The following is a 24,404-nucleotide window of genomic DNA, read 5'->3' as shown; positions in this document are numbered from 1 at the left end:
GTCATTCTGTGTTGCTTCTTAGGGTCCCCGCGCAGAAGCCATGATGCGCAGTGCTATGGAGCGTGGGAAGTGGGTCTTCTTCCAGAATTGCCACCTGGCTCCAAGCTGGATGCCTTCTTTGGAACGACTCATTGAAGGCATCAACCCTGACAAGGTGACACACAGATGGACTTCAGCTTTTGCTTCCCTGTGCATTTTCAGCAGAAGCCATAAAGTTTCTCCCTGGATCCTTATGTAAATGTTTATAGGTACCTGTAGAAAAATTGTTAAAGTGATGGGACAGCAGTAGTTAGGCACGATCTTTCTAGAGTTTTCTACTTTCTTTGCAGAGCATGCTTATGCTGCCAACAAGCTGGGCAAAAAAAGGGGAGGAGGTAGGGATTAGTTGCAGAATCTTGAGGCTCCATATGGGAGCAAGATAATAAGATGAAATAGAATCTCCAGTGAGCATTTTTTTGCTTCTGTAAAGGAACTCGCAGCAAGTGTCACTTTCTCTCGATGTTCTCCTTACACATTCTTATTGCAGGATGTCTTTGAAAGCTCACAGGAGTAAGCAGGATATCTTAAGAGAAATGTTGACTGTTCCGTCCTATGAGAAATATATTTGCTGGTCTCTTTGTGATGGGTGAACACTTCTCTAATGGGAGTGAGAAAAGACTCCTCCGTAGGTGTTTCTAAAAAGTAGAACAGAACTCTTTCAGATTATACATGGCTCATATTTCAATTGCCTAGGTGCACCGGGACTTCAGACTTTGGCTCACCAGTCTGCCTAGTAACAAGTTTCCAGTGTCCATCCTCCAGAACGGATCTAAGATGACCATTGAGCCACCACGGGGAGTAAAGGCTAATCTGCTGAAATCTTACTTAAGCCTGAACAATGACTTTCTGAACTCCTGTACCAAGGTAAGAGGTCCTATTTTCCAAGTTTTCAGGCAGCACTTTCTCATTCCTAGCTTTCTCCTGCCAAGGGATTGGTTACATTAGCTTCTGAATCAGTCCCTGTTCCTCTCCACTGCTACTGTGCCTCTTTGCACAAAGGGTACCACGTTACAGTGGTGTACAGCCAGATTGGGGGGGGGTGCCTTTCTTGCTCATTAGAAGCAACTGTTAATGGAAATGTTGTAGCAGCATCTTATCCTGTGACACTTAGGACCCATAAGAGCTTTTCTCAATGCATGTCCTCATTATTTCTGCATCTTGCAGCTTACAGAGTTCAAATCCTTGCTCCTCTCGCTTTGCCTCTTCCATGGGAATGCACTGGAAAGGAGGAAGTTTGGGCCACTGGGGTTCAACATTCCTTATGAGTTCACAGACGGAGATCTGCGCATCTGCATCAGCCAGCTGAAGATGTTTCTGGATGAATATGAAAACATCCCTTACAAGGTAGGAGGAGAGTGGTGCATGCCAAGGGTGAAATCTGGGCTGTGAGAAAATGTGTGTGAAGGAATAAAATCCTCCCAGGAAGACGGATTATGTAGGTGACCTAATACTTGGGGAGAGGGTCAGATAGTGCTTCTAGTCTTATTGGAAATACTGCTAAATAGCCTGAAGTTCCACGTTTGGCGGAACATATTCACCATTTCTCCTCAGTTCTCTGGAGAAGCAGTAGAATAACTTGCTGCAACACAGCAGCTGCAGCAAAATATACTTGAGGCCTCTCTTGCCACATGCTCTGATGCGACAGGATTATCTGTCTGCAAGCAGTGGGCCTGAATATTGTGTACAGTTTAAATTACTCAAAATATTTAAACTGGATTCATTTGGACTGGTCCAAATAATCTGCCCTTGCACAGCCTTCATCACTAGTCAGTGTTTGTCAACAACAACAATATTACTTAAACCTTGCCCATCTAGCCGTGTCTTCCCAGCCACTGTCAAACCTTCTGCACCCTCTTATCCATTGCTACCATGCTTGTTAACTGTAAATCCATTTCTTGCATTCAGCATGGTGTGCCCTTATTTCCCTGTCTAATATTAATAATAACAACAACAACGATGATGATGTCTTATTTATATGTCACCCATCTGACTGGGTTGCCCCAGCCACTTTGGGCAGCTTCCAAGAAATTAAAACATCAGACACCATGTGTTTGGAGTAGTTGAGGGAAGCCAATCCAAGCTTGTGCTTGTTTTAATGCTGTAGCTGAACCAGCCAGAGAAAAAAGTTATTGACGTGTGTAAGTAGATGGTGGAGACTTGGATCCCTGTGCATGACAGAAGGCACTTGCACTCATGCACAGCCAGGTGATCTCTTGCATGGGTGCTCTTTCCCTGGAGAGTGTTTCAGTTCTTCAAGGTGGCTTCTGGCATGGAAAAAAGAGGGCTGGCAAAGTGCCCCAAATTGTTCTCCTCTTGTACCCAAGCCACAGCCTCCTCTGCTATTTCTATGTCCTTGTCCTTTTGTAGGTTTTGAAGTACACAGCAGGTGAGATTAACTATGGAGGCCGGGTGACGGATGACTGGGACAGGCGCTGCATCATGAATATTTTGGAAGATTTCTACAACCCAGATGTTCTCAATCCAGAGTTTTCTTACTCAGAATCTGGTGTCTACAAACAGATTAGTACCACTTATGACCTTAATGTAAGTTGCATAAACTAGTAGGCAAACACACTGCACTATAGAAAGAATTAAACCTATACTAGTCTGAGTAGGTGCCTGGTTGATTCAAAAGTGAACCACTTTTCTAAGAGTCTGTATCAGATTTGGGAAGATCTCTCACAGATGAGTCTGTTCCTGAAACAAAATCCATGATGCTGTCACAGGGGTTGTAACACTTCTTCCAAAATACAAATTTTGGTTGAAACCCTGAGTGACAGGTTAACCAGGCAAACACATAATAATTCATAAGCACAACTTGGTAGGTGAACAATCTTATTAGAATGTGTTCTTTTATAACTGTTGGAACCGTTTCTCCTTTTCTTTCAGTAGTTTACTTTTGGTCTGTCTTAAAAAAATTCCTCCTCATTGTTCTGCGTGTTGATTTCCCCACATAGGGATACATCCAGTACATCAAGAGCCTTCCCCTCAATGACATGCCCGAGATATTTGGATTGCATGACAATGCTAACATCACCTTTGCTCAGAATGAGACTTTTGCACTCCTTGGGGCCATTATTCAACTTCAGCCCAAGACATCAACAGCAGGAGGGCGGAGCAGGGAAGAGGTCTGTAAGCCTGCTACCCTAATGGAATATGAACTTAGTGCATACCCCCGCCCAGAAATAATCTTTAATAGAAAGAGCTGGCTGTATACCAAGAGGCAGAACAGAAATGGCTCAGAATGCCACAATGGGCCCAGTTCAGCTCCCTGAGAATCTTCCCTTTCATTTTAAAACAAAAACATTTCTTGCCCTTAGGGCTGAGTAGATCACCTGAAAAGTGTTTGGGCAATGTCTCCTGAAATCTCAGAAAGGAAGCAGAACAAGAGTTCCAGGAGGCAATGAGAGCTCTTGGCCATGACTAAAAATCATGCAGAGTGTTATGCAAATAAAAGAATATTCAGCAGCACTTAATGTGCATAATTTCTACAGATCACAGAATTCAGCACTTTTTTGTACAGAATTTGAACTGCGAAGAGTCAGAATATTATTATTATTTAAATGAATAGCATTGTCCTCATTACAAAACTACTTTGCTGTGTGAAGATCTCTACCTGTCTTACAGTAGACATCTCAAGGGAGCAAAGGCACCCACCTTAAAAGTTAGGTGACCTTACAGCCTGGCTGCAGTGTAAATTGCATATGTAATGTGAGAGCAGAAACAAATTACAGAGTAGAAACAATTTAATTTTCATCTTAGACATGAGTCTTCTCTCACCCAGTTTAAATAAGCTGCTCTGAAGTTCTCCACCCACAAACTGTTCCTTCCACGTCTTTTCCATCCATTTTCTAGATTGTGGAGGAGACTTCAAAAGATATATTGGAGAAAGTGCCTGAGCCCATTGACTTGCAGAGAGTAATGCTGAGATATCCTGTACTGTATGAGGAGTCCATGAACACGGTTTTGGCGCAGGAAGTGATCAGGTATAAGTCTTACTTTAACCCAACTCTTTGCAGGACTCCTCTGCAGGTGCCTCTCAGAGTTTACAGTTTAGTAAACTGAAACTAGTAGAGGAGCAACTGCTAGGGAGAGCAAGTGGGTACAATAGATCTGCAGGCAGGTAAATGAGGCAGGAGCTGCCTTTCTCCACCTATTTGGGCATTTGAGGACAAACCCCATTTACATTACCCTCACAGCACATAAATTTGTGTTTCAGCTTAAGGTTATGAAAACTGAACTATTTATAACTTTTCTGACATTGAAATGTGGAAAGAAACAAATACCCCCCCCTCCCCATCCCAGAATTCAAATTTCAGACATATTAATATCTAGTTACGCTGGAAATGAATTTAAACAGCCTTTACAGAGCTGCATATGATATAATGTTGAGAATTTTGTTGAAAACCAGCATATAACTTAAACATGATATCCCCAAGTTTACACAATAGTGCAGTCATATATGCTCACAGAAGTTATTAAAATCACAGCATTGGATTAGTTTGCTTTTTTTTTAAAACAAGAATACCTGCCTTGATTTTGCACAGATACAATCGTCTGCTGGCAGTCATTGCAGCGAGTTTAAAAGATCTGCTGAAAGCTCTCAAAGGCCTAGTGGTGATGTCATCCCAGCTGGAACTGATGTCCATCAGTTTATACAACAATATTGTCCCGGAGATGTGGAATAGTAAGGTACTTCTGAGTGCTATGCACAGTTTTTGGTAGTTGCAGCAGTGCAGCAGGTTGTTTTGCAAAATGGGAGAAACACCTCTATACTACTTAGCTGCTATGACTGGTCAGTTTTTCATAAGGAACGTCAAGCCAGACTTCACAGATGTACAGATGAAGCCAAACCTTAAAAAACACTTTTTCTTGCTTACATTGTAGAAATTTAGCACCATAGAATGATTACTGGCTGACCAAGTAGAGTTAATTTTAATTTGCATTTAAAATGTTTGCCTCATAGCAGTTCAAAGGACTGGGACTTACAGCTGCTCAACAGCTCTTTCTTCCAATGCCATTCTTCCCACAGGCCTATCCCTCCTTGAAGCCCTTGGCCTCCTGGGTGAACGACCTGCTGCTGCGCATTGACTTCTTGCAAAGGTGGATTGAAAAAGGGATCCCACCTGTGTTCTGGATAAGCGGCTTCTTCTTCCCACAGGCTTTTCTAACAGGGACACTGCAGAACTTTGCCAGGAAGTCTATCATATCCATAGACACCATCTCTTTTGACTTCAAGGTCAGTGGATCATGTTGTATCAAAAGCTCAGCAAGTGATGTTTTTTACCCTTTTACCTACTGAAAACCCAAGTGTCAGCTTTGCAAGTGAAAGGTACTTGTAGTTCCTAGTCCCCCATTACATTTAAACCACTACAGCAGTGGTTCCCAATTACCACAGAACACCCCTACTTTTTAAAATTTGGTAGTTTATGTTATGTGAGTGGTGCTACAGGTATCCCCAACTAGACACAATCATTCTGCTCAGATACAGACAAACTCCTTTGATATAATCCCACAGGCAGGCTTCTTTTTCTGTGGTTTCAAACTGGCACATTTCTTTTACCTGACTGATTGATTGATTGATTGATTGACTGATTGATTGATTGATTGATTGATTGATGAAAACTTGCTTTCCCACCCTCTCAATTTAGGTGATGAGTCAGCCTGTGCAGGCACTAACTCAGCGACCTACTGAAGGATGTTACATCCATGGCTTGTTTTTGGAAGGGGCTCGCTGGGACCCCATGTTCTTTCAGCTTGCAGAGTCACGGCCAAAGGAGTTGTACACAGAAATGGCAGTCCTGTGGCTAGTTCCTGTGCCTAACCGCAAGCCTCCAACCAAAGGCATCTATCTGTGTCCCATCTACAAGACATTAACTCGTGCAGGTAAGCCTTTCAGGGGAAGGTTGGGTGAAGGATGCCAAAACTTGGAAAGGAACAGTATTAGAAATTCTTCTCATGAATCTAGCCTTTCTCAACTTCAGGTCCGCAGATGGTGTAGGACTACAACTCCTATCATCCCTAGCTTAGTAGTGGTCAGGGATGATGGGAGTTGTAGTTCAACAACATACTAAGAAAGGCTACAGTAATCTATCAATAGGGGAGACAGGTGCTTTCTCATGCTGAAAATCAGGTTAGAATTTTAGATATGTCCCTTTGCATCTTTGACTACTTTTAGCAAGATAAAAAGCTTCCCCCATCTCTCAAACAATCTGGGGATTACAAACAATCCCTTGTTATGTGGTGTTTGCATAAACCTTTGCTAGGGAAGGGGAAGCAGAACAAACAAGGAAGAAAGTGCTCTGCCCTCCAGCCATGATAATTTTTTTCAGCTACTTTTCCGTCTCCAGAGATTTCTTTTGCAGAAATCATGCCAGTTTGAAAGACAAAAAAACTCCTGTAGCAAATGTCATTTCAGCCGTAGGATCATCAGCCTGTAAATGGATATTATCTTCTTCAGTATACTACAGTCTAACACTGTTCATTTTCTTTGCTAGGGACACTGTCCACAACGGGCCATTCTACTAACTATGTGATTGCTGTAGAGATTCCAAGCAGTAAACCTCAGAGGCACTGGATTAAACGGGGTGTTGCCTTGATCTGTGCCTTAGATTTCTAAACACTGAAGGAATAGACTTGAGCAGCTTCCTGAAGCTTAGAGGAGAATGAAGTTATGCAGGTGCTCTATGCAACTAGACTTGTTCGATGAGACCTCTTCTGCTGAAACAGAGCTGATCATAAGATTGTGATAATGCTATCATTTCATTAATTTAATCCTATAACATTAATAAAATATCAACTTTGGTTTTGCAGACAGCTGTGGCACTCCTAACTGGGATTTCCCTCATCCTGTAGACAGGACACAAGGGTGCAGTTGCTAAGATGTATAGTGACAAAAGCATTTCTGTTTTTGCAAGTATAGAGACAAAATTTTAGTTTTAAGGTCTGATCAGAGAAATCTTCAGATGGGTATACATTTTATTTTCTGACCCAGAACTGGTATTTACAGCACTTGAAACGGACAAAGCAAAAGACAGTTGATTCTGTCAACATATAAAAAATAATAATTCTACAGTCAGCATCTGTACATATTTTCAGAGAAAGCAAATGCAGTTCTGCTGTCAGCTGCACTACCGTCTCAGGAATCACTGGGTGTCCTTTCCCTCCTCAGCTTGTGGTCTTCCTTTGCTTTCCACTAATCATTGCTGGTAGTACAAAAGTAGACTCAACTATACATGTTCATGGAATGAGTTTCAGCAAAAGAGAAATTCTTCCAGAAATCCTATGACAGCCTATGACTACCAGCAAGCATAACCTACAGCAAACTTGCAGGTGGGTCCTGGTCTCTCTCCTCAATACGAACGCTGCTGCATTTACCATGTACAGTCAAACCTCGGTTGTCGAAAGTAATCCGTTCCGGAATCCTGTTCGGCTTCTGAAATGTTCAACAACCGAGGCACGGCTTCCGATTGATTGCAGGAGCTTCCGGCACTCAAGCAGAAGCCGCGTTGGGACATTCAGCTTCCGAAAACCAGAACATTTACTTCCGGGTTTTTGGCGTTCAGGAGCCGAATCGTTCAAAAAGGTTTGTACTGGATTTTCACAGGACACAAGAGTAAATCAATATACATAAGGAGGAGTAGACAAGAAGGTCTCAAGTCGGCTGTGGTGGCAGTAGAGCTGCCATGCTGATTATCCAGCTTGCCAATCTTTTACCGTTAAGCCTGTTGCTGCAGCAGAAGACTGGCAATGAGGTAGAAGTGGGGGGGGGGGGGATTGTACACCCTTGCTGGCAAGTAACAGCAGCAGAGGGTGACTGAATATGCAGCTGTAGGGCTGCTGAGCAGTGTCCACAATCCCAGGTACACCTGCGCACTGATGATCCAGCTGTCTCTGCCTTCACCATCACCCACGCTAATGGCATAACTCCTCCCTCACTGATCACTGCCACCCACTGCTGAGAAAACTACTACTTCTTGCCCTGTCTCACTTCTCACTATAAAAGCAATACAAGGAAAACCAATTATCCAACGGTAGCCCTTTCATCAACAGTCTGCTTCCTGTCTGTGCCTCAGAAGTGTTAACAACCCCAAAAAAGGGTCACTTCACATTCACTGGCAGCAGTGAAGGAGCTGCTTTCCTGGGGCTTCTTCCTTTATTTCACCTGCCACATGCTTGGAGGAATCACACAGAGAGACCACTGTCATGATTCCTACCCACCTGATTTTTATTTTTTTTTGGTGGTCTAACAGTTCCAGAGAGCAGAGAGAGAGAACAGAACAAATACCTATGTTACTTCTAGCATATCATGACACTAATCCACCCATTTCAACTGTTTGTCTCAGCATTGTTTTAACTTCATAAAGGGTGGTTTTATGCAGCATAATCTGAGCAAAAGCCAAGGGACTTTCAAGGGGCACCTGAGGCTACAGTTTATCAACCCCCAAGTTCAGGAAGGGGGAAATAATCTTGTATGATTGATCATTCTGATCCTTTTCTGTGCATGGCTAACAAACAGAAAAATATAACAGAAAGCAGCACACACTTCAAGGTATACACCCCTATAAATTGTGAGTCACGCTGTGTCCTTACTTTGGGCACCCACCGCCCATTTCAGAAATTCCTCTCCCTGTTCCTGCAACAACTGAAGAAACCGCCCAGAGAAACATTAACAGGACTGATACTGAACTGAAAGACCTTCTGCAAAGGAGGAGCAAAGAAGCCTGACCTTCAAGTGGAAAGCATCCCTTCCAATGCACATAATAGATTCCTGGAAAAAGGGTAGATGGCCACCTGTAGTCCACTACAATGATAATATGGCTCAGAAAATATATATATACATTTTAATACAGAAAATAGATAATAGCCTCCCAGGAGAACACAGAGCCATCGGCACTGGCCAGAAACAGTACATTGCCAATTCCTTTTTTGCTGGGAAACCTGAACCCAACACCACACCAACTCCTGCTGCAATGCCCTTCTAGAAGGTGGCAGGAATTTGGTTTCTCCTTTTCAATAATCTCCCTACAGAGCTTCTGAAGGATGCCATTGGCTACTGCAAGATATACTGCAGATGGATTTCGGACACTGAGTAGCAAATTCAAGTGCTGTGTTAAGTAGGACCCTCAAGTGGTCCTGGTCCTTAGGGTTTGGAGAAAAGTTACACTGGAATGCCCACATAGTTCACCACCATTAGAGGAACATCTACAGCCCATTTGAATGCAGGTGGATTTGCATGTAACATTACACTAACACTGATTATTTGAACAGAGATGTTCAGTGCAAAGCCCATCTCCTGGGCACTGCCCAGCTGGTAGAGCCTGAAATGTGCACCAGATGACCACAGTGACAAGCAGTGAACACAACGTACTGTCCAAAGGCCGGTGCTACTGACGCTTGGCTTTATACGGCCGGGAACGTTTCCGCCGGTCAGGCTTCCGCTGCTTGTGGAGACGCCCAATGCTGACCCCTTGCCGCCTACGCACAGAGATGTTCTGTTCAACAAGGCTAGCCAACATTCCTGCAGGAAGAGAGTTTGAAAGGTTAGCTAAAGAGAAACAATTGTTATGCAGTTAGGAATGTTCTTTCCTTTTCAGCCACTTCAAAACACAAATTCTAGGGAAATAGCTTTAGTTGCCAAACAAAAGTCTTGGGACCTTAAACCAAAGATTTATTGTAGCATAAAGGTTGTGTGAACTAAAGCTTCCATAGCCAGTCCTCTAAAGATTACAATATTCATCTTTAAGGTGCAATTTAAGACATACTGTCCTTCAAAGTAAACTACACAAGTCTTCAATTCTGTACCAGAGGGCAGGTTAGATAGTCAGGAGCATTATATGCATCACAAGTTCATGATCAGGAGTTATTTAAAAAAAGCATGCCCAAACATGGAAACTCTTCAAAGGTCCTCTTTTGTGGATACTGCCTTCAAAGGGAGGAGATTTAAAATCAAAGCTGCAGTTTCCAAAATGCAAGTAAAGACCAAAAGAACAGTCCCGGATGCCAGGACTGCTCAACAGGCATCTTACCTTCTTGTGCCAGCATGGAGATAAAGGTGCATATGAATTCATCATAATTGTGAGTTCTTCTCTGGTCATCAATCTAAGGGGAAGAGTCAGTAACGTGGAAGAGAATTATCAGTTCAGCAGTTATAGTCGAAGCAGTCAAGAGAAAATGTTTGCCAGTGTTAACTTTTATGTGGCTGACTGGCAATATAAAAGTGAATTAAGTCTACTGTATCTTATCCAAAATAAGCTTGGGAAATTATATCAAGTGGCACACCAGTGCCCACAAATTAAGAACAATGGCAAAACCCCATTTTCTCCAGTTTTTAGTAGATGTATAATAAGTAATAGATAATGAGATTTCCAGCTTCAGGCAAGAGGCACTGTGCAAATATTACTAACCCAGCCAAAAAAGCAGTAGCTTAGCATCATGAATGGTCTCCTGGTATGATGTCTTCTGATTTTGCTAGTCTGGAGACTTCTTTTCATATCAGAAACTGTGGTCATGGTGAAGGAAAGTCATCTCATGATTACCCCCCAAGATGAAACACCCTGCTAGAATACCTTGAACTTCTTCCTTTTCTCTACCTCCTCCTTTAAACAGGCTTCATAGTTAGCTATTTCGGCTTCCACACATTTCAGCAGTGCCAGCAGCTCCTGCCAGAGCCAAAACAGGGACAGTATGAACACACCCAATCCCCAACAGTGTTTCATCGACTTGCAAAGTCAGCAGAAAAAACAGTGCACCATCTAGAACAATCTCACATGAAGCACAAAGAACATCTCATAGCTTTGGTGCCAGACAAGGCCATTTTGTAACTCATAGAGTGTATAGTCCCAGGAGGGGAGGTACTCAGTCCAGAAACCATGTTAAGAGAGGCTGCAACGTTGGAAAGTGGTTCTACCTAACAGCAGCAAGGAAGAAGGGGGGGGGGGGGGAACCACCAGCAGTAATGTAGGAAATTAACAAGCTGCAAGGTTTAGTGTTACACAGTCTCATAGACCTTGGACTGTCTGAAGCAGGCATCCCCAATTCTTCGGCCCTCCAGATGTTTTGGACTACAATTCCCATCATCCCTGACCACTGGTCCTGTTAGCTAGGGATCATGGGAATTGTAGGCCAAAACATCTGGAGGGCCGCAGGTTGGGGGTGCCTGGTCCGAAGCATAACTGTGAGGAATCGCAGCACCTAAAACTCATACTACCAACGAGCACCAGCTGTCTTGGGAAGGGAGGGGAGCAGGGGTAGAAATGCTTACTTTAGGAGAATACTTTTCCCCACAAGGGAGATCACCAGACCGACCAAGTCCAGGCTTCTCCTTGCTGTCATTTGCTTCACTTGAGTCTCTCTCTTCTAGCTTGACAGTGGACTGAAGCTCTTCACTGGATTTGCTAGAAGATGAGGATTTTTTCCCAGCATCTGGTATCAGTGGAGAAGAGAGCAAAAAGGAGGAATGCCTCAGGAGAGTTGGTCTAGGTGACCCTTGGGCTCCCTTCCAACTCTACAATTCTAACACACAGGATGGATTCATCTTATTATTAAAACCATTGTATATCACTTTTCATTTCAAAGAAATACCAAAGTAGTTTACAAAATAAAACACAGCTGCATATAAGCACAACAAAACATCAGCATCAAATAAAGTAGCCAGAAATGCCAGGAAGTGATATTAACACTCAGGAAAATACACAAATCGTTTAAGTACTTCTGTAGTGTTTAAATACATGTTTTGAGCACAGGCCATACTCATATTCCTCCTTCCATAACTATCCCATACATAGTCCTAGGCCAGACTCCTGCTTTTAGTAGTCCAAGGCTGTAGTCACATCAAGTCAACACTGGGTCCTTCTATAGGGATTACTCATAAGCATATGCCTTGCTTTGACACAGTTCACACATGCTTTGGGAGGAGAGAAGTTGTGAAGATTATCTGATAGTACTTTGGCTCTGCTTCCAGAATCAGCAATGAGACAGACTCTTAATGATAGAAAAAGGAACTCTAGAAAAAGGAAGAGCAGACCTTTGCTGTAATGCTCTCACCAACAAACTGCAGAAGTTAGGGGAACCTCCACAATATATGCCATATTCATAATCATTGCCCACCAAACCGCTGGTTCATCCCTGCACACACAAAAACCTTTTAAAGACACCTAGCAAAAAAACCCACCTGGGCCTTTTTCTCTGTAACCTGGCAGGTTTCAAACCTAAGAGTACCTCTATATGCTGTTTTCATAAACATCATCACTTTAAAAAACAGGAAAAATTAAGTGAGCCTTTTAACTTTTCTAAACAAAACCTGTCCTTGCAGTTTCTCCTTCTGAAGTTTGGCAGGATTCATCTCCTTAGAAGAAACTATCATGCCTGCAAATTTCATCCAATTCTGCCCAAAATTAACACATACATAGATGGTTCCTCTTGGGGCAGGTGTGTTTAAACTTTAAATGTGCCTAGCATGAAAACTCATTGTCCTATGTTTCTATAAGATGGGAAACTTCTGAATCAGGATTTGAACCCAGAACTGAAATGGATAGTCCCCAAATCACTCTCAACTGAACTGGGTTCTGAACTGAATCAGGATCAGCACACCCCTACCAAACAGCTTTTTGTTCTGTTCTTATGCCTTTGGTATCTAACTGGAAACCACTGCAGAAGTAGTACAGGGGCTACAGCCCTTCCCCTGAACCTTACCTGTTATAGTAAGTGGGCAGAAAACCCCATCCTCTGTGAGGTGCAGTAAGCCTGTGCTGATGATAGGCCCCAAATCCCTCACAGCTCGATTGTAGCGTATACAGTCCACACGCAGAAGGCTATCCTCCTCCCCAAACAGCACCTTGGAGATGTGAGAGGTGACAGGGCTGGAGGGACGAGTGGGGTTGGCTGAGCGGATGGGGGAGCGGAGTGGGGAATTGAAGGCACTCCCAATCTCTGAGGCAGTGTCCGTACTCTCATTGCTGGGTGTAGGAGATGGTTGGGAATGGGCAACAGCAGCAACAGCAGTGCCTCCACTGCTGGTCTTGATTGACAGGGGGATGGAGAGATCCTTCTGTGTTTCCTTGAGCTTCTCAGTTAGGACATTAATAGTGTTGGGCTGCAGCATGGAGAGCTGGCCATCTGCACTCCCCGCCAGGGGTTCCTGCTTCACTGGGCCCTTCCGCTTGTACCTGTTCAAGATTGGGGAACAAGAGAGGAAAGATAAATTGAAAATGATTGAAGGGCAATAGGAGCAGCAAAGATCAGGCATAACAGGGCTGGTGGAAACAATCAAAACATCGCAGTATTCCATATTCACATTCAGTAATATACAATTAAAAAATGCAGAACACCAGGAGTCGCTACTGTAAAGGATTTGTCTGCTTGTTTATTTAAACCAGTGTTTCCCAAACTTGGGTCTCCGATTTTTTTTTGGACTACAATTCCTATCATCCTTGCTCACTGGTCCTACTAGCTATGATGGGAGTTGTAGTCCAAAACCAGCTAGAGACCCAAGATTGGGAAACACTGGTTTTAACAGTTTGTATCCCACTTTTCACCAGGTAGGTCTCAAATCAGCTTACAACAATAGAATACACAAATTTTAAAACAATTAAACCTCTGAAATTTAAAATCTCCTTTCACAAAGGAGTGAGGCTTCAAATCAAAGTCAAATATAGCAACTGAAAATGCTGGTTTTGAAAAATAATCACTGACTTGCATTGAAAAGCTCCCACCCTCTATTCTATGCCTATAGAGGAGCAAAGGGAGAATGAATCACCATTACCTCATGGCAGGATTGGCATTGCAAACTTCCTCCTCCTCCTCCTCATCGTAGTCATCCTCCTCGTCCGAGTACTGCTGGTGCTGCCGTACTGGGACCCGGCTCCGGCCCACTCCTGCTGCAAGGTCCTCTTCCTCCTGCATTGCGTATCAGAATACACCTTAGGAATGCAATCTGGGAGGATCTACTGCCCTCAAAAGCCCCTCATTTAACTAACAGTCCTTCGCAAAGAAATATCCCAGGCATCATCCGAGCCCTGAGAAACCAACTTTCTAAGCCCATGTCTGTAGTGCCAAATTTCCCATTAAAATAACTCATAAACAGCAAAAAAAAATGTGATCTTGCCGAAAAAGGTCAACAACAGAAAAAGCTTAACAAACTTTCTGTCTGGGTTTTCACTGTTTGAAATATGGGAACCCTAGATCAGATCAATGGCCCATCCTGTTCTCCCAGTGACCAACTAGATGCTCATAGAAAGCAGGATATGAGCTATCATGTCCCACTTGCACTTCCCAGCAACTGATATTCAGAGACAGAGATGGCTATTCCGACAGAACACAGCCATGGTGCTTAGTAGCCACTGACAGCCATTTATTCACAACATAGGAATGTTCCTACTTCATACCCACTAATGGACAAGCTAAGAGAGTCAGAGGAACTTCAGTGGAACAACCTATAAAGCAATGGCAGCCACCTATGTAAGAAAGCTTTTTAAAAAAATAAATACCGAAGGCAAATTCTCATGTTAAAGATTTGTTTCTTTTTGGCATGTGAAAGAAAGCTTGACAACAGTCACTGTCAACTGGAGATTCGTAAATCAGAAACTTGAATGAGATACTTGTGTTCAGCATAGCTGCCCTTTACTTACTTGCATGGGTGACTTGGCATAGTTGTGGTTATCCAGGAAAGCTGGCAGTCTCTGCACGATAGGGCTAGGGTTGGCCAGTGCCCCATTGATGCTGCTCACAGGTAGCTTATTGCCCAGCTTGGATTTGCTTGGGGGGCTCTGGGTTGATGAAGGCTGATCCTGGCCTCCAGACTCCTCAGTGCTCTCTGGAAAGAACACCTCTCTTTTATTTTCCCATTTGAGAGCATTTACACTTGCTTACTGAGTAAATGCATACACCTCCAATGAGACATTTTCAGATGCACTGAGCAAGCACTCCTTTCCAGAACACCACACGCTTACCCCAAATCCAGCAAAGGCAAACAAAGACACTGAAATCTGATACAAATGCCTACAATTTGCAACCCTGTTTTTGCACTAAGGGACGGGCTAAAACAGGCATGGCCAAACTTGGCCCTCCAGATGTTTTGGGACTACAACTCCCATCATCCCTAGCTAACAGGACCAGTGGTCAGGGATGATAGGAATTGTAGTCCCAAAACAGCTGGACGGCCACGTTTGTCCATCACAGGGCTAAAGTATTATTCATTTATTTTGTTTAAGTAGTAAAATCAGGCCCTCAGCGGCTTTCACATAGTACAGTGGTACCTCGCAAGACAAATGCCTCGCAAGACGGAAAACTCGCAAGACGGAAAACTCGCAAGACGAAAGGGTTTTTGTTTTTTTGAGTTGCTTCGCAAGTCAATTTTCCCTATGGGCTTGCTTCGCAAGACGAAAACGTATTGCAAGTTTGTTTCCTTTTTCTTAAAACCGTTAATACAGTTGCGACTTGACTTCGAAGAGCAACTCATAGAACGCGGTGTGGTAGCCTTTTTTGAGGTTTTTGAAGACTTTGGTGATTTTTGAAGCTTTTCCAAAACTTTTCCGAAACCGTGCTTCGCAAGACGAAAAAATCGCAAGACGAAAAAACTCGCAGAATGAATTAATTTCGTCTTGCGAGGCACCACTGTAAGTGGATCCTTAATAAGCCAAGTTTATTTTATTACATTTCTACCCCACCCTTCCTCCCAAAGGAGCACAGGGTGGCAAACATCAGAATGATAAAACACATACACATACACTTACAAACAGTTAAAAACATCTAAAACATATCCCATTCTGAGCATGGTTCTTTGTTCTCCGCACTCCACAGCCCCCTTCCACATTTCCCCATACCTGCTTGTGAGCTCTCGGGGACCAGCTGCGCTCGCCCCAGTGGCAGGGCGGTGGGGGGCTTGCTGTTTGCTGACTTTGGCTCTTCAGAAGCCTGGGCCTCCAGGAATTTCTGGGTGTGGACCAGCTCTGGTTGCGTCACACGGATTAGCTAGTGAGGAAAAAATATAGATAGAACAAAGAAATTGACAAAAAGGAAAAACCCACAGACATAGAAGGAAAGCAATGAAGTCAGTTCCCAATTAACATGCTTCCTTAATGAAAGGGCCAGCTAGGAGTGGGGAGGAGGAGGAGAACCATGTAACCTCTTGCGCTATTTATTTATTTCTGCTATTACTGAATTATATGGGGCTGCTGCCACTGCTCACTCTGATCACCAACCCCTCAACCTCCACCCTTTCTCCCCCACCTGACCAAACACCCCACTCCCTCTCCACAGCCCCCCCGTCCCACACAGCTCATTACAGGTTTAATGGAGGGAAGGGTGCTTCAGAAAGTGATTTGCCAAACCACTCTCTGAAGTGCTTCCCAACCTCCTTTAAACACCACTTCGGCAAAGGGGGAGGGAAACAGTGAGAGAAACAGCTCTCTGAGCCTTCCCCACATTAAACATTGCTCCTTCCTTAGCAGCTCACATAGGCTGCGCAGCAACTTACTTGCTCAGCTGCCTGCTGCACTCTTGTACGTAATACAAGCCGTAATAGAGTGTGACACTTTCAAACATGTAGTATAGAAAGACTTTGGTTCAACAATGATTTAGAAACGATTCATTTTGGTTCCCACCCCAGGCTCAGAGGCCAGCCCACAGAGGGCCTTCCCTGAATTCTATACATACAGAAGTCATCTTCCGGTGTTTCTAAATTGAGGGAAAGTGGGTGAAAAATGTGTACAATCTGCAGCCCCAGCAATGGTTCAACAACATCAGTCTTGTACACAGACATACAGATAGCCAGATGCAGTCAAGAGAAGAGATTCAATTACTAGGCTCATCCCAAACTTACCTGCTGCAAAGCCTCTAATACAGTTTGCCGGTTCATCTTCAAGATATGCAGCTTGGATTCATACTTCATCCTCCTGTCAGGCACGACTGCCATCAAGTTAAAGCGGATGTCATGATATGGCTCCCTGCAGGAAGACAGCATCAAGTGCTAAGCGCCCCAATTCAAAGTACAGGCTGAGTCTTTTAAAAGAGGCCCCCTGGAACATGTGTACTCTGTATCCACAGGGCCTCTTTTAAAGGACTCATCCTGTATTTGCAGCAGAATATTTCCCTCTGTCACCACAATGCTAACATCACAGTGTATGGCACTGAACGGACAAGACTATTGGGAGTGCAGGGGGAACATGTCTTGGGACCAGAAGACGGCCTCCCAGAGAAAGCTGAACCAAAGCAAGATCTACAGAACATGAGATCCCAGGAGAAAGACTTGTCTCTTCTGAAGCACACCCTCCTAAGTTATCACAGGATCCTAACTAAACATGGCAGCTATGCAACATCCCAAGTAACAGAGGCACTATGCCTCTGAATGATGTTCACTTAGACTCATGAGCAGGAGACTGCTAACGCGCACATGTCATGCTCGTGGGCTTCTCATAGGCATCTGGCTGGCCACCACAAGGACAAGGTCTTCCTATGCTATGGCACTTTGATCATTTACCCTGCTGTGGCAAGTCCAATTCTCTCCATGATCACTCTTCGAGCTTTGTCTGTCCATTCCTCCTCTTCTGCCCATGGACCTGAAAAAGCAATAAGAAGGTAAATGTAGAAACAAAGAAATAAAAAGTCCCTGCTAACAGATTAAATGAGCTTGAACTGTATACGCAACTGGGAGTGTAAAGGTAGTTCGGTTAAGGTAAAGAAATCCATCGCAAGACCTATCACGTACAACAACCCTTGGGAACGAGCTCACCTGAGCTTCCCATGTGGCTGGCTAGATTCTGATCCATCCATGCTACCTGCAAAGTCAACTTATAAAATAAATGTAAATTGTTCCCCTTTAAGATGTTTGTTTCAGCCTAACCCTGAGACCCAGAACAGGTTATCAAATCTAAAGAAAATAGAAACCCAGAAACACATTCAGATTAAAAAAACAAACCACTCCTTCCCACTGTATCCAAGTGCTTTCTAATGCTGTTCTCTTACTCAACCATTTGCAGAGGTTACCAGAATAAGGCATTTCCGCCCATTCTCTCTCCTCACACCCACAAGGTGTAACAAAATATACCCAGAAATCCTTAGATATGATGTTGCCTCCAGTCATGATTCAGTCCCGCTCTTTAATGAGTTCCCCAAGGTACATCTATTTCCTAGACCTTTGCTAATTCATAGATTTAACTTTTCCTCCGACCTCTTCCCTTGCCCACTTTCTTTTCTTTTTCGACATGTACCCGTCTACGTAGATAAGTTTGCAGACAGTTCTGCTATCGTTTATTTTACTTACTGCTACTATTTAATGTATTTCTTTCCTGCCTCACCAGAAGAATTTGCAGAATAATAATACAACAAATATAAAATATACCAAAAACATCTGAAAAGAGCAACTGCAAGCAAATGAACAGTAGGACTAAAACTGCAAACACAGCCTCCCTCCTGCAATTTCTGCAGCCAAGCTGGTGCCGAATGTATTGCTCTGTTTTCCTTTGGACCACATCAGCAAAGCCGAGAGGGGTGTTCTTGTCCTCTGGGCAGCCCAGGACTTCCATGCACACTTCCCAGGCATACAACTCAGAGATGCACCCTATTGTCTCTCGAGACAGATGGGTGCTGACAACAACATTTTTGATGTCTCCAAATATCTTGCAGCCAGACCAACATTTTTAGTTTTTCAGATAAGCTAAGGCACAGTAGGTGGAGTCCCTTACCATGGTCAATGGGATAAACCTTCAGGCCATCCAGCTCAAAGAGCCTCCCCTTAATGGGAACGTAGCTGACAAAGTGAAAAGCCTCCATGGTTCGCACCGCACTGATCCCATTCTGTTTCTCTGGCAAATGCCGGGGCTCTGGCCTACCAAAAAACCAATAGACAAGAAGTCAGAATAGATGTGGTCTATTTTTCAGCAAGCACTTTTGTGTTGTGACCCCACTTACCTAGCATGACTGTTGTGGGCCTTGGCCAGTTCTGGGGCATTTCCAATGGCATAGCCTTTGCTCTGTGGGGAGGAAACAGAGCAAAAAGATAAGATAGCTTCATTTTCACTAGAGCCCTTCATCAGGCAAGGAAGGCCCCCAAATGCCAATAACCACCTCACTTCCTGATTGAATTCAGAATGGCATAGCTTGGGCACCACTCCAGCTAGCCAGGAGGACTACTCTCTAAGTAAAAGCTAAGTAAAATTTACTTAGAAATAATCTGCATGAGTTTTGCGAGACGACTGCAACCACAGTTTGATCAGACAATATGGAGATAAATCATACTGGCTGGGAAAGAAGACACTACAAAGAAAGGATGTTTTATAAAAGCACTTGGGGAGATCAGAAGCTTACAGTGATTTCAGATTAAAAAAGGTAGAGGACCCCTGACAGTTAAGTCCAGTCGCGAACGACTCTGGGTTTGCGGTGCTCATCTCGCTTTATTGGCCGAGGGAACTAACATTTGTCCGCAGACAGTTTTTCCGGGTCACGTGGCCAGCATGACTAAGCTGCTTCTGGCGAAACCAGAGCAGCGCACAGAAACACCATTTACCTTCCCGCCGGAGCGGTACCTATATATCTACTTGCACTTTGACGTGCTTTCAAACTGCTAGGTTGGCAGGAGCTGGGACCGAGCAATGGGAGCTCACCCCATCGCAGGGATTCGAACGGCCGACCTTCCGATCGGCAAGCCCTAGGCTCAGTGGTTTAGACCACAGCACCACCTGCATCCCGATTTCAGATTATCCCACCCTAAATGCACCTTGCTGCATCATACCTCTGGACTAAACCCTTTTGTGAACTCCTTCATTCGGCTCAGAGTTGGCCCCAAGTCTACACTGCTGCAGTTCAGGAGGACACTCAACAACGCGTGTGTGGCACAAGAATTGGGGATCAGCTATAAAACATAATATTTACAAACATTTAGAAAAACAAAGCAATGAAACAGTCATCAACACTAAGCGTAAATCTACCATTGTAGCTATTGATGCCTACAAGCTAAACATATGGTCCTTAATGCACGGTAATGGTTAAAGGTCGCAGACAAAACTGGAAGGAATCAAAAGGCCATAGAATTCAACTCCCTGATGCAAGGCCCACACACCTAAAAAGATCAACCTACACAGATCAGACCACATTAGTAACAATGGCACCCTTATTCAAGAGAAGTTTTGACGGAGAAAGTCACTGAAGTAAGCACACCAAGGTGCTAACAGATAACACCCACTGTATTGACTTGTTTGTCCCCAGTTGTGTTAGATGGTGAGTGAGGCGTGTGCAAGACAGCTAAATCAGAAAGCTGTCATACCTTTGGACTAGTTCAACCCACAAGAAAACAGGAGCCTACTAACAGATGTTTCATTTTCAGTATATTCTTCTGAATTATTTCCATCTTCAGCATAAATCATGCTGAAAGTATATATTACAAGCAGATCTGAACAGGCTAAGCAGAGAAAGAATGTGAGCTTTATAAAGGAAAACTTGAACAAGTTATAGAAATTTGACTTACGATATCAATTCAATTGTACGATTTGGGGTTTTTTGTCTGCGAGTTTCAGATTTTAGTGAATACTTCAGGTATCTAGCTAAGAAACCAGCAGATACACAAGGAGGGAAAGATACTGGCCTGGTTCTGTCATCACAACCTTAGTCTGATAAACTATGGGGATGTGTTGTCTGAAGCAGGCAACAGTGAAGGGCAGTTTTATGGAAATGGACAGACTAAATAAAGTAATAAGTTAAGTAACTGAAGGTAAGTAAGAAATTGTGATTATGGCAGGCTCTGGGAATTAATGAATGATTAACAACACCAGGGCTGGAGGGTGAAATTCCCTACTCTGAATACGAGGATGCTCTATTCTGTAACCAAGTTATGAAATAAGACTTGGAGCCTTCCACCATGGAAGGCCATATCCCTGATCTCAAATTGGCTGTGGTCAACTGTGGTCACTCAGTGATGAGGAGTTGACACTCTGCACATACTCAAAAGCAGTTTTCTTGAACAGTAATTCACATATTGCAGATCAGATCCTGGGGATTTGTTTTCAGTGCCAAGTATTAGACTGGCTCACATTAAACCCTGTCTCTACCCAACTGGGGACATCCTTCTTTCTTCATCCATGACAGCTCACCTGATGAGCAAAGAACATATTATTGACAATGTCATCATCAATCACCGATGTCTCATCTACCAGAGTTGAGACCTTCCGTCGCGATCGGCGCTCTTCAATCCATTTGAAAAGGAAGATGAACCCATAGACTGGCCTGAAGAAAAGAATGGAGACAGCAGGGCACCAATGAAGCTGCATCACTTTTGAAGCATTTCTTTCAACAGCTCTCTAGTCATTCATACATGTCAGCCTAAGAGCTTCAGTCATTTAAACAATAACTATAGCTGGTAAAATCAGTGGGGGGAGTAGACAAAGTCAACTATACCACATTACAAATTCCCATTATTGCATCATTCCTGATACTCCCAAATAGCGACAGCGACCAACGGAAATAGCTACAATCTAACATAAGACCTTGGGTTGTATTCAGCTAACTTTTACTCCAAGTAGACCCATTTAAATAACTGGACCTAAGTTAGTAATGGTCATTAATTTGAGTAGGTTTACTCTGAATGAAAGTTAGTTATCTACATTTAATTGTCTATGCTTTACTCACTATTTTTGTACTACTCTCTAAGCTACAGCAGTCTTGTATTTAAACACTAACCTGGTAGCCATAGCTGATCAGGAATGCTGCTATCTTCTAAGAAGGCTAGTAACTTGTATGTTCTTATTTACATGGTTGTACTACATTACAGAAGGTTTGGCAGGGGTGGGAAACTAGATCTATTTGGTGGGTCAAATCTTTATCTCCCCCACAGGCCACGTTTGAGAGGTGTGAGAGCAAAAGCACAGCCGCCAAGCACTGTTTATCCACTGATTGCCAAGCCCTTTGCTAAGCACTTATGGCTGGGCCAGATCTTTACACAATGTGTTATTCACAAACATCAGAAGGATATTTTGCCTTTCTCAAAATATAGCAGGATATAGCAGGACTTACCCTTGGCATTTGCTCTGTAAATCATAGATTTCTTCAACTTGCACCCCCTTAACACCTACAAGAAGATATAGCAGGAGTCACCATGTGGGAAGGAGCAGTCAAGGAATATCAGCAAGGTGATATCCAATGTTAGTCATAGAGTAGTCCAAATGAAACAAAAGGAATTAACTCAATTCATTTATTTCAGTGAGGCTACTCTGAATATGACTAACATTCGGTATCATTCATAGACTACCAGTTGCCATACTCACCAAAATCCTCTACTAATAGAGTGAAGAGCCCTACAAAAGAATACAAGACAGAAAATTACTTACTGACCAATTCATGTATACTTCAGAAAGAAACTTTTAGCATTTATTTCACTATGAATGTTAAATGCAAAATCAAGACTAGAAATTATTTAGTCATACTACTGAGCACCTTCACAAAGAATTCAGATGTGTAATATTATTTTTCACTTTTATATTCCACCTTTTCACCAAAGCGTTCACATTGATGTGGATGGATGAGAGAACAAACCTGTGAAGGTTGGTGGGTAACTGGTGCAAGGTCACTTGTAGAGCTTTGCAGCCTGAGTAAGGGTACAAACCCACTTCTCATCAGCACAGCACGGGTAAAGCACAGGGGCTGAGGGCCAGAGGGCTGGCTAGCTGGGGGACAATTTCTAAAGTAAGATTGGATTATATTCCGAGCCAATCTATTTCTTGTTGGTTTTTTAAAGTAACTCTGGTTAATTTTTGAGCCAATCTAACACAAGCTAAACAGTGCAATAATTGGGACACATACTTAATATTTTTTCAGCTGTGGTGAAGTATACACTAGCTTGAAAAACAGACAGCATATACATGCTAATAATAAGTCTTTCCCCTGCAGAAGGCCTCAGCTGTTTTCTATAGAAAGCATCTATTGTTACAACAGTGTTGGCTGTTGTATTCTAGCATTCCACATTTCCAGAAAAATATGCTTCAATCTTACATGGTGCATCCTTCTAATTGGTTGGAATAAGGTACATTTTCAAGCCTTACTCTCACTGTTTGTTATTAAGTATTTAGACTTCTTTCACATGAATCTGAAAAGTAGAGTTGGATTTGTAGCAAGACAAAGACATGAGGTTTCTTTATTTAGAAATGTTTATAAAGCACTTAATATTTCAAAAATCTAAGTCATGTACCATCAACCAGCCTTTCTCAACCATGGGCCCCCATATAGTGTTGGACTGTAACTCTCATCATCCATAGCCAGTGGTCAGAGTTGATGGGAGTTGTAGTCCAACACCATCTAGTGACCCAAGGTTGAGGACAGCTGGCTGAAAGGTACCAAATATATAATTTAAAAAGAACAAAACCTATAAAACAGTAATGGAAAAGTGCATAAAATCAAATAAAACAGAAATCCAAAGGGTTCAAGCTTGTAAAACAGGGTCAAATTTTATGGGTCAAGGAAAGCCTGGCCAAAAGGATAAGCTTTCACAGGACATGTGAACCACATGATGGCTGCTGCTTCATGTATGGCAGGGGGAAGGGCATTCCACATTACAGGGGCAGTATAACAGCATAAAAACGTGTCCTGTCACAATGATGATAAAAGGGCTCCATTCAGCTGAAGGGCATACACATATGCAGACCAATATGAACCTGGTTTTGGACATCTCCAAAAATACCACCATCTCACATCCAATGTTATGGGATCTAACTTGCCTTCCTGCCCCCTTATCTTGGGCAACCACAAGGCAACATATCATCAGGATATAAAGTCGCCTGCCATTGGGTGGCACAGCATAGACATTGCATGCCACAACTCTCCAGCTTCCGATGAATCCCCTTAAAAGTTAGATGCCCTATGGGCACTGCCACAGATGGGGACAGCCCAATTCCACCGCCAACCTCTCTCCCGCTATCAATGCACTCCCCAAGAACAAGCTTTTAGCCACCACCCGCCTTAGCCAGGTATCCTAGCCCACCACCCTCCCGATTCCCAAGTGGAGGGGGGGAGAAGCAGCACATCTCCCTCCCCCCACCTCTTCATTGCCCCAGCCTCGCCCCCCCGTTCCCCTCCCCGAGGCCTCCCCTCACGACCCCCCGACGACCGCGGGGGGGGGGGCTCCCATATTCACTCACCAGGGTCGCTCTCCAGCTCCAGCCAGCCCTTATTCATCTTCCCCCTGGGTCAGGCCCCAGCGCCATGACCGGCCCCAGGCCCTTCACAGACCCACCTGCCCGCCCACCTCCAGCTTCGGCCACCCGCCACCGCCCGCCGTTTGAGAGGCTCCAATTTCACTCCGCCGCCGCCACCTACAACAACAGGACCCCCCACGCTCACGGCGCCGCCTCTTGAACACGTCATCTCGGCGCGACTCGAGACGCACA

The 24,404-nt window shown here is 43.7% G+C and overlaps 2 protein-coding genes across 5 annotated transcripts in view; one reads left to right on the top strand and one right to left on the bottom strand.

The window, feature by feature from the left end:
* DNAH1 (dynein axonemal heavy chain 1) overlaps window positions 1-6,859 on the top strand; it is a 115,364-nt gene extending 108,505 nt beyond the window's left edge. Inside the window, exons 70-79 of one of the 2 annotated variants that reach the window (XM_028718743.2) lie at window positions 23-154; window positions 733-903; window positions 1,204-1,383; window positions 2,407-2,583; window positions 2,997-3,167; window positions 3,895-4,025; window positions 4,587-4,731; window positions 5,072-5,278; window positions 5,691-5,925; window positions 6,537-6,859. In XM_028718743.2, coding sequence (XP_028574576.2) covers window positions 23-154; window positions 733-903; window positions 1,204-1,383; window positions 2,407-2,583; window positions 2,997-3,167; window positions 3,895-4,025; window positions 4,587-4,731; window positions 5,072-5,278; window positions 5,691-5,925; window positions 6,537-6,658 — 1,671 coding nt within the window. In that variant the 3' untranslated portion in view covers window positions 6,659-6,859. Of the gene's footprint in view, window positions 1-22; window positions 155-732; window positions 904-1,203; window positions 1,384-2,406; window positions 2,584-2,996; window positions 3,168-3,894; window positions 4,026-4,586; window positions 4,732-5,071; window positions 5,279-5,690; window positions 5,926-6,536 lie in introns of those variants that run through there. The other variant, XM_028718744.2, reaches the window with a different exon arrangement.
* Window positions 6,860-6,999: 140 nt separating this feature from the next.
* Window positions 7,000-24,333, bottom strand: BAP1 (BRCA1 associated deubiquitinase 1). Of its 3 annotated transcripts, XM_028718746.2 has the most exons (17): window positions 24,156-24,331; window positions 22,290-22,319; window positions 22,039-22,093; window positions 21,120-21,252; window positions 19,766-19,885; window positions 18,946-19,007; window positions 18,720-18,862; window positions 17,516-17,594; window positions 16,859-16,982; window positions 15,861-16,008; window positions 14,667-14,851; window positions 13,802-13,935; window positions 12,733-13,205; window positions 11,303-11,463; window positions 10,608-10,700; window positions 10,068-10,140; window positions 7,000-9,559 (listed from the first exon to the last, which is right to left on the bottom strand). In XM_028718746.2, exons 1-17 carry the CDS (start codon window positions 24,190-24,192, stop codon window positions 9,426-9,428), a joined length of 2,184 nt encoding a protein of 727 aa, XP_028574579.1. In that variant the 5' UTR covers window positions 24,193-24,331; the 3' UTR covers window positions 7,000-9,425. The 3 variants fall into 3 exon arrangements, with proteins under 3 accessions (XP_028574579.1, XP_028574580.1, XP_028574581.1); XM_028718747.2 differs by lacking the exon at window positions 10,608-10,700 and having other exon boundaries at window positions 24,156-24,333; XM_028718748.2 differs by lacking the exon at window positions 19,766-19,885 and having other exon boundaries at window positions 24,156-24,333.
* Window positions 24,334-24,404: the final 71 nt, after the last annotated feature.

Source organism: Podarcis muralis, chromosome 2 (genome assembly GCF_964188315.1).
Source record: "Podarcis muralis chromosome 2, rPodMur119.hap1.1, whole genome shotgun sequence".
Taxonomy (NCBI): domain Eukaryota; kingdom Metazoa; phylum Chordata; class Lepidosauria; order Squamata; family Lacertidae; genus Podarcis; species Podarcis muralis.
Note: the sequence above shows the minus strand (reverse complement) of the source record. Positions and strands in the feature narration are given on the sequence as shown.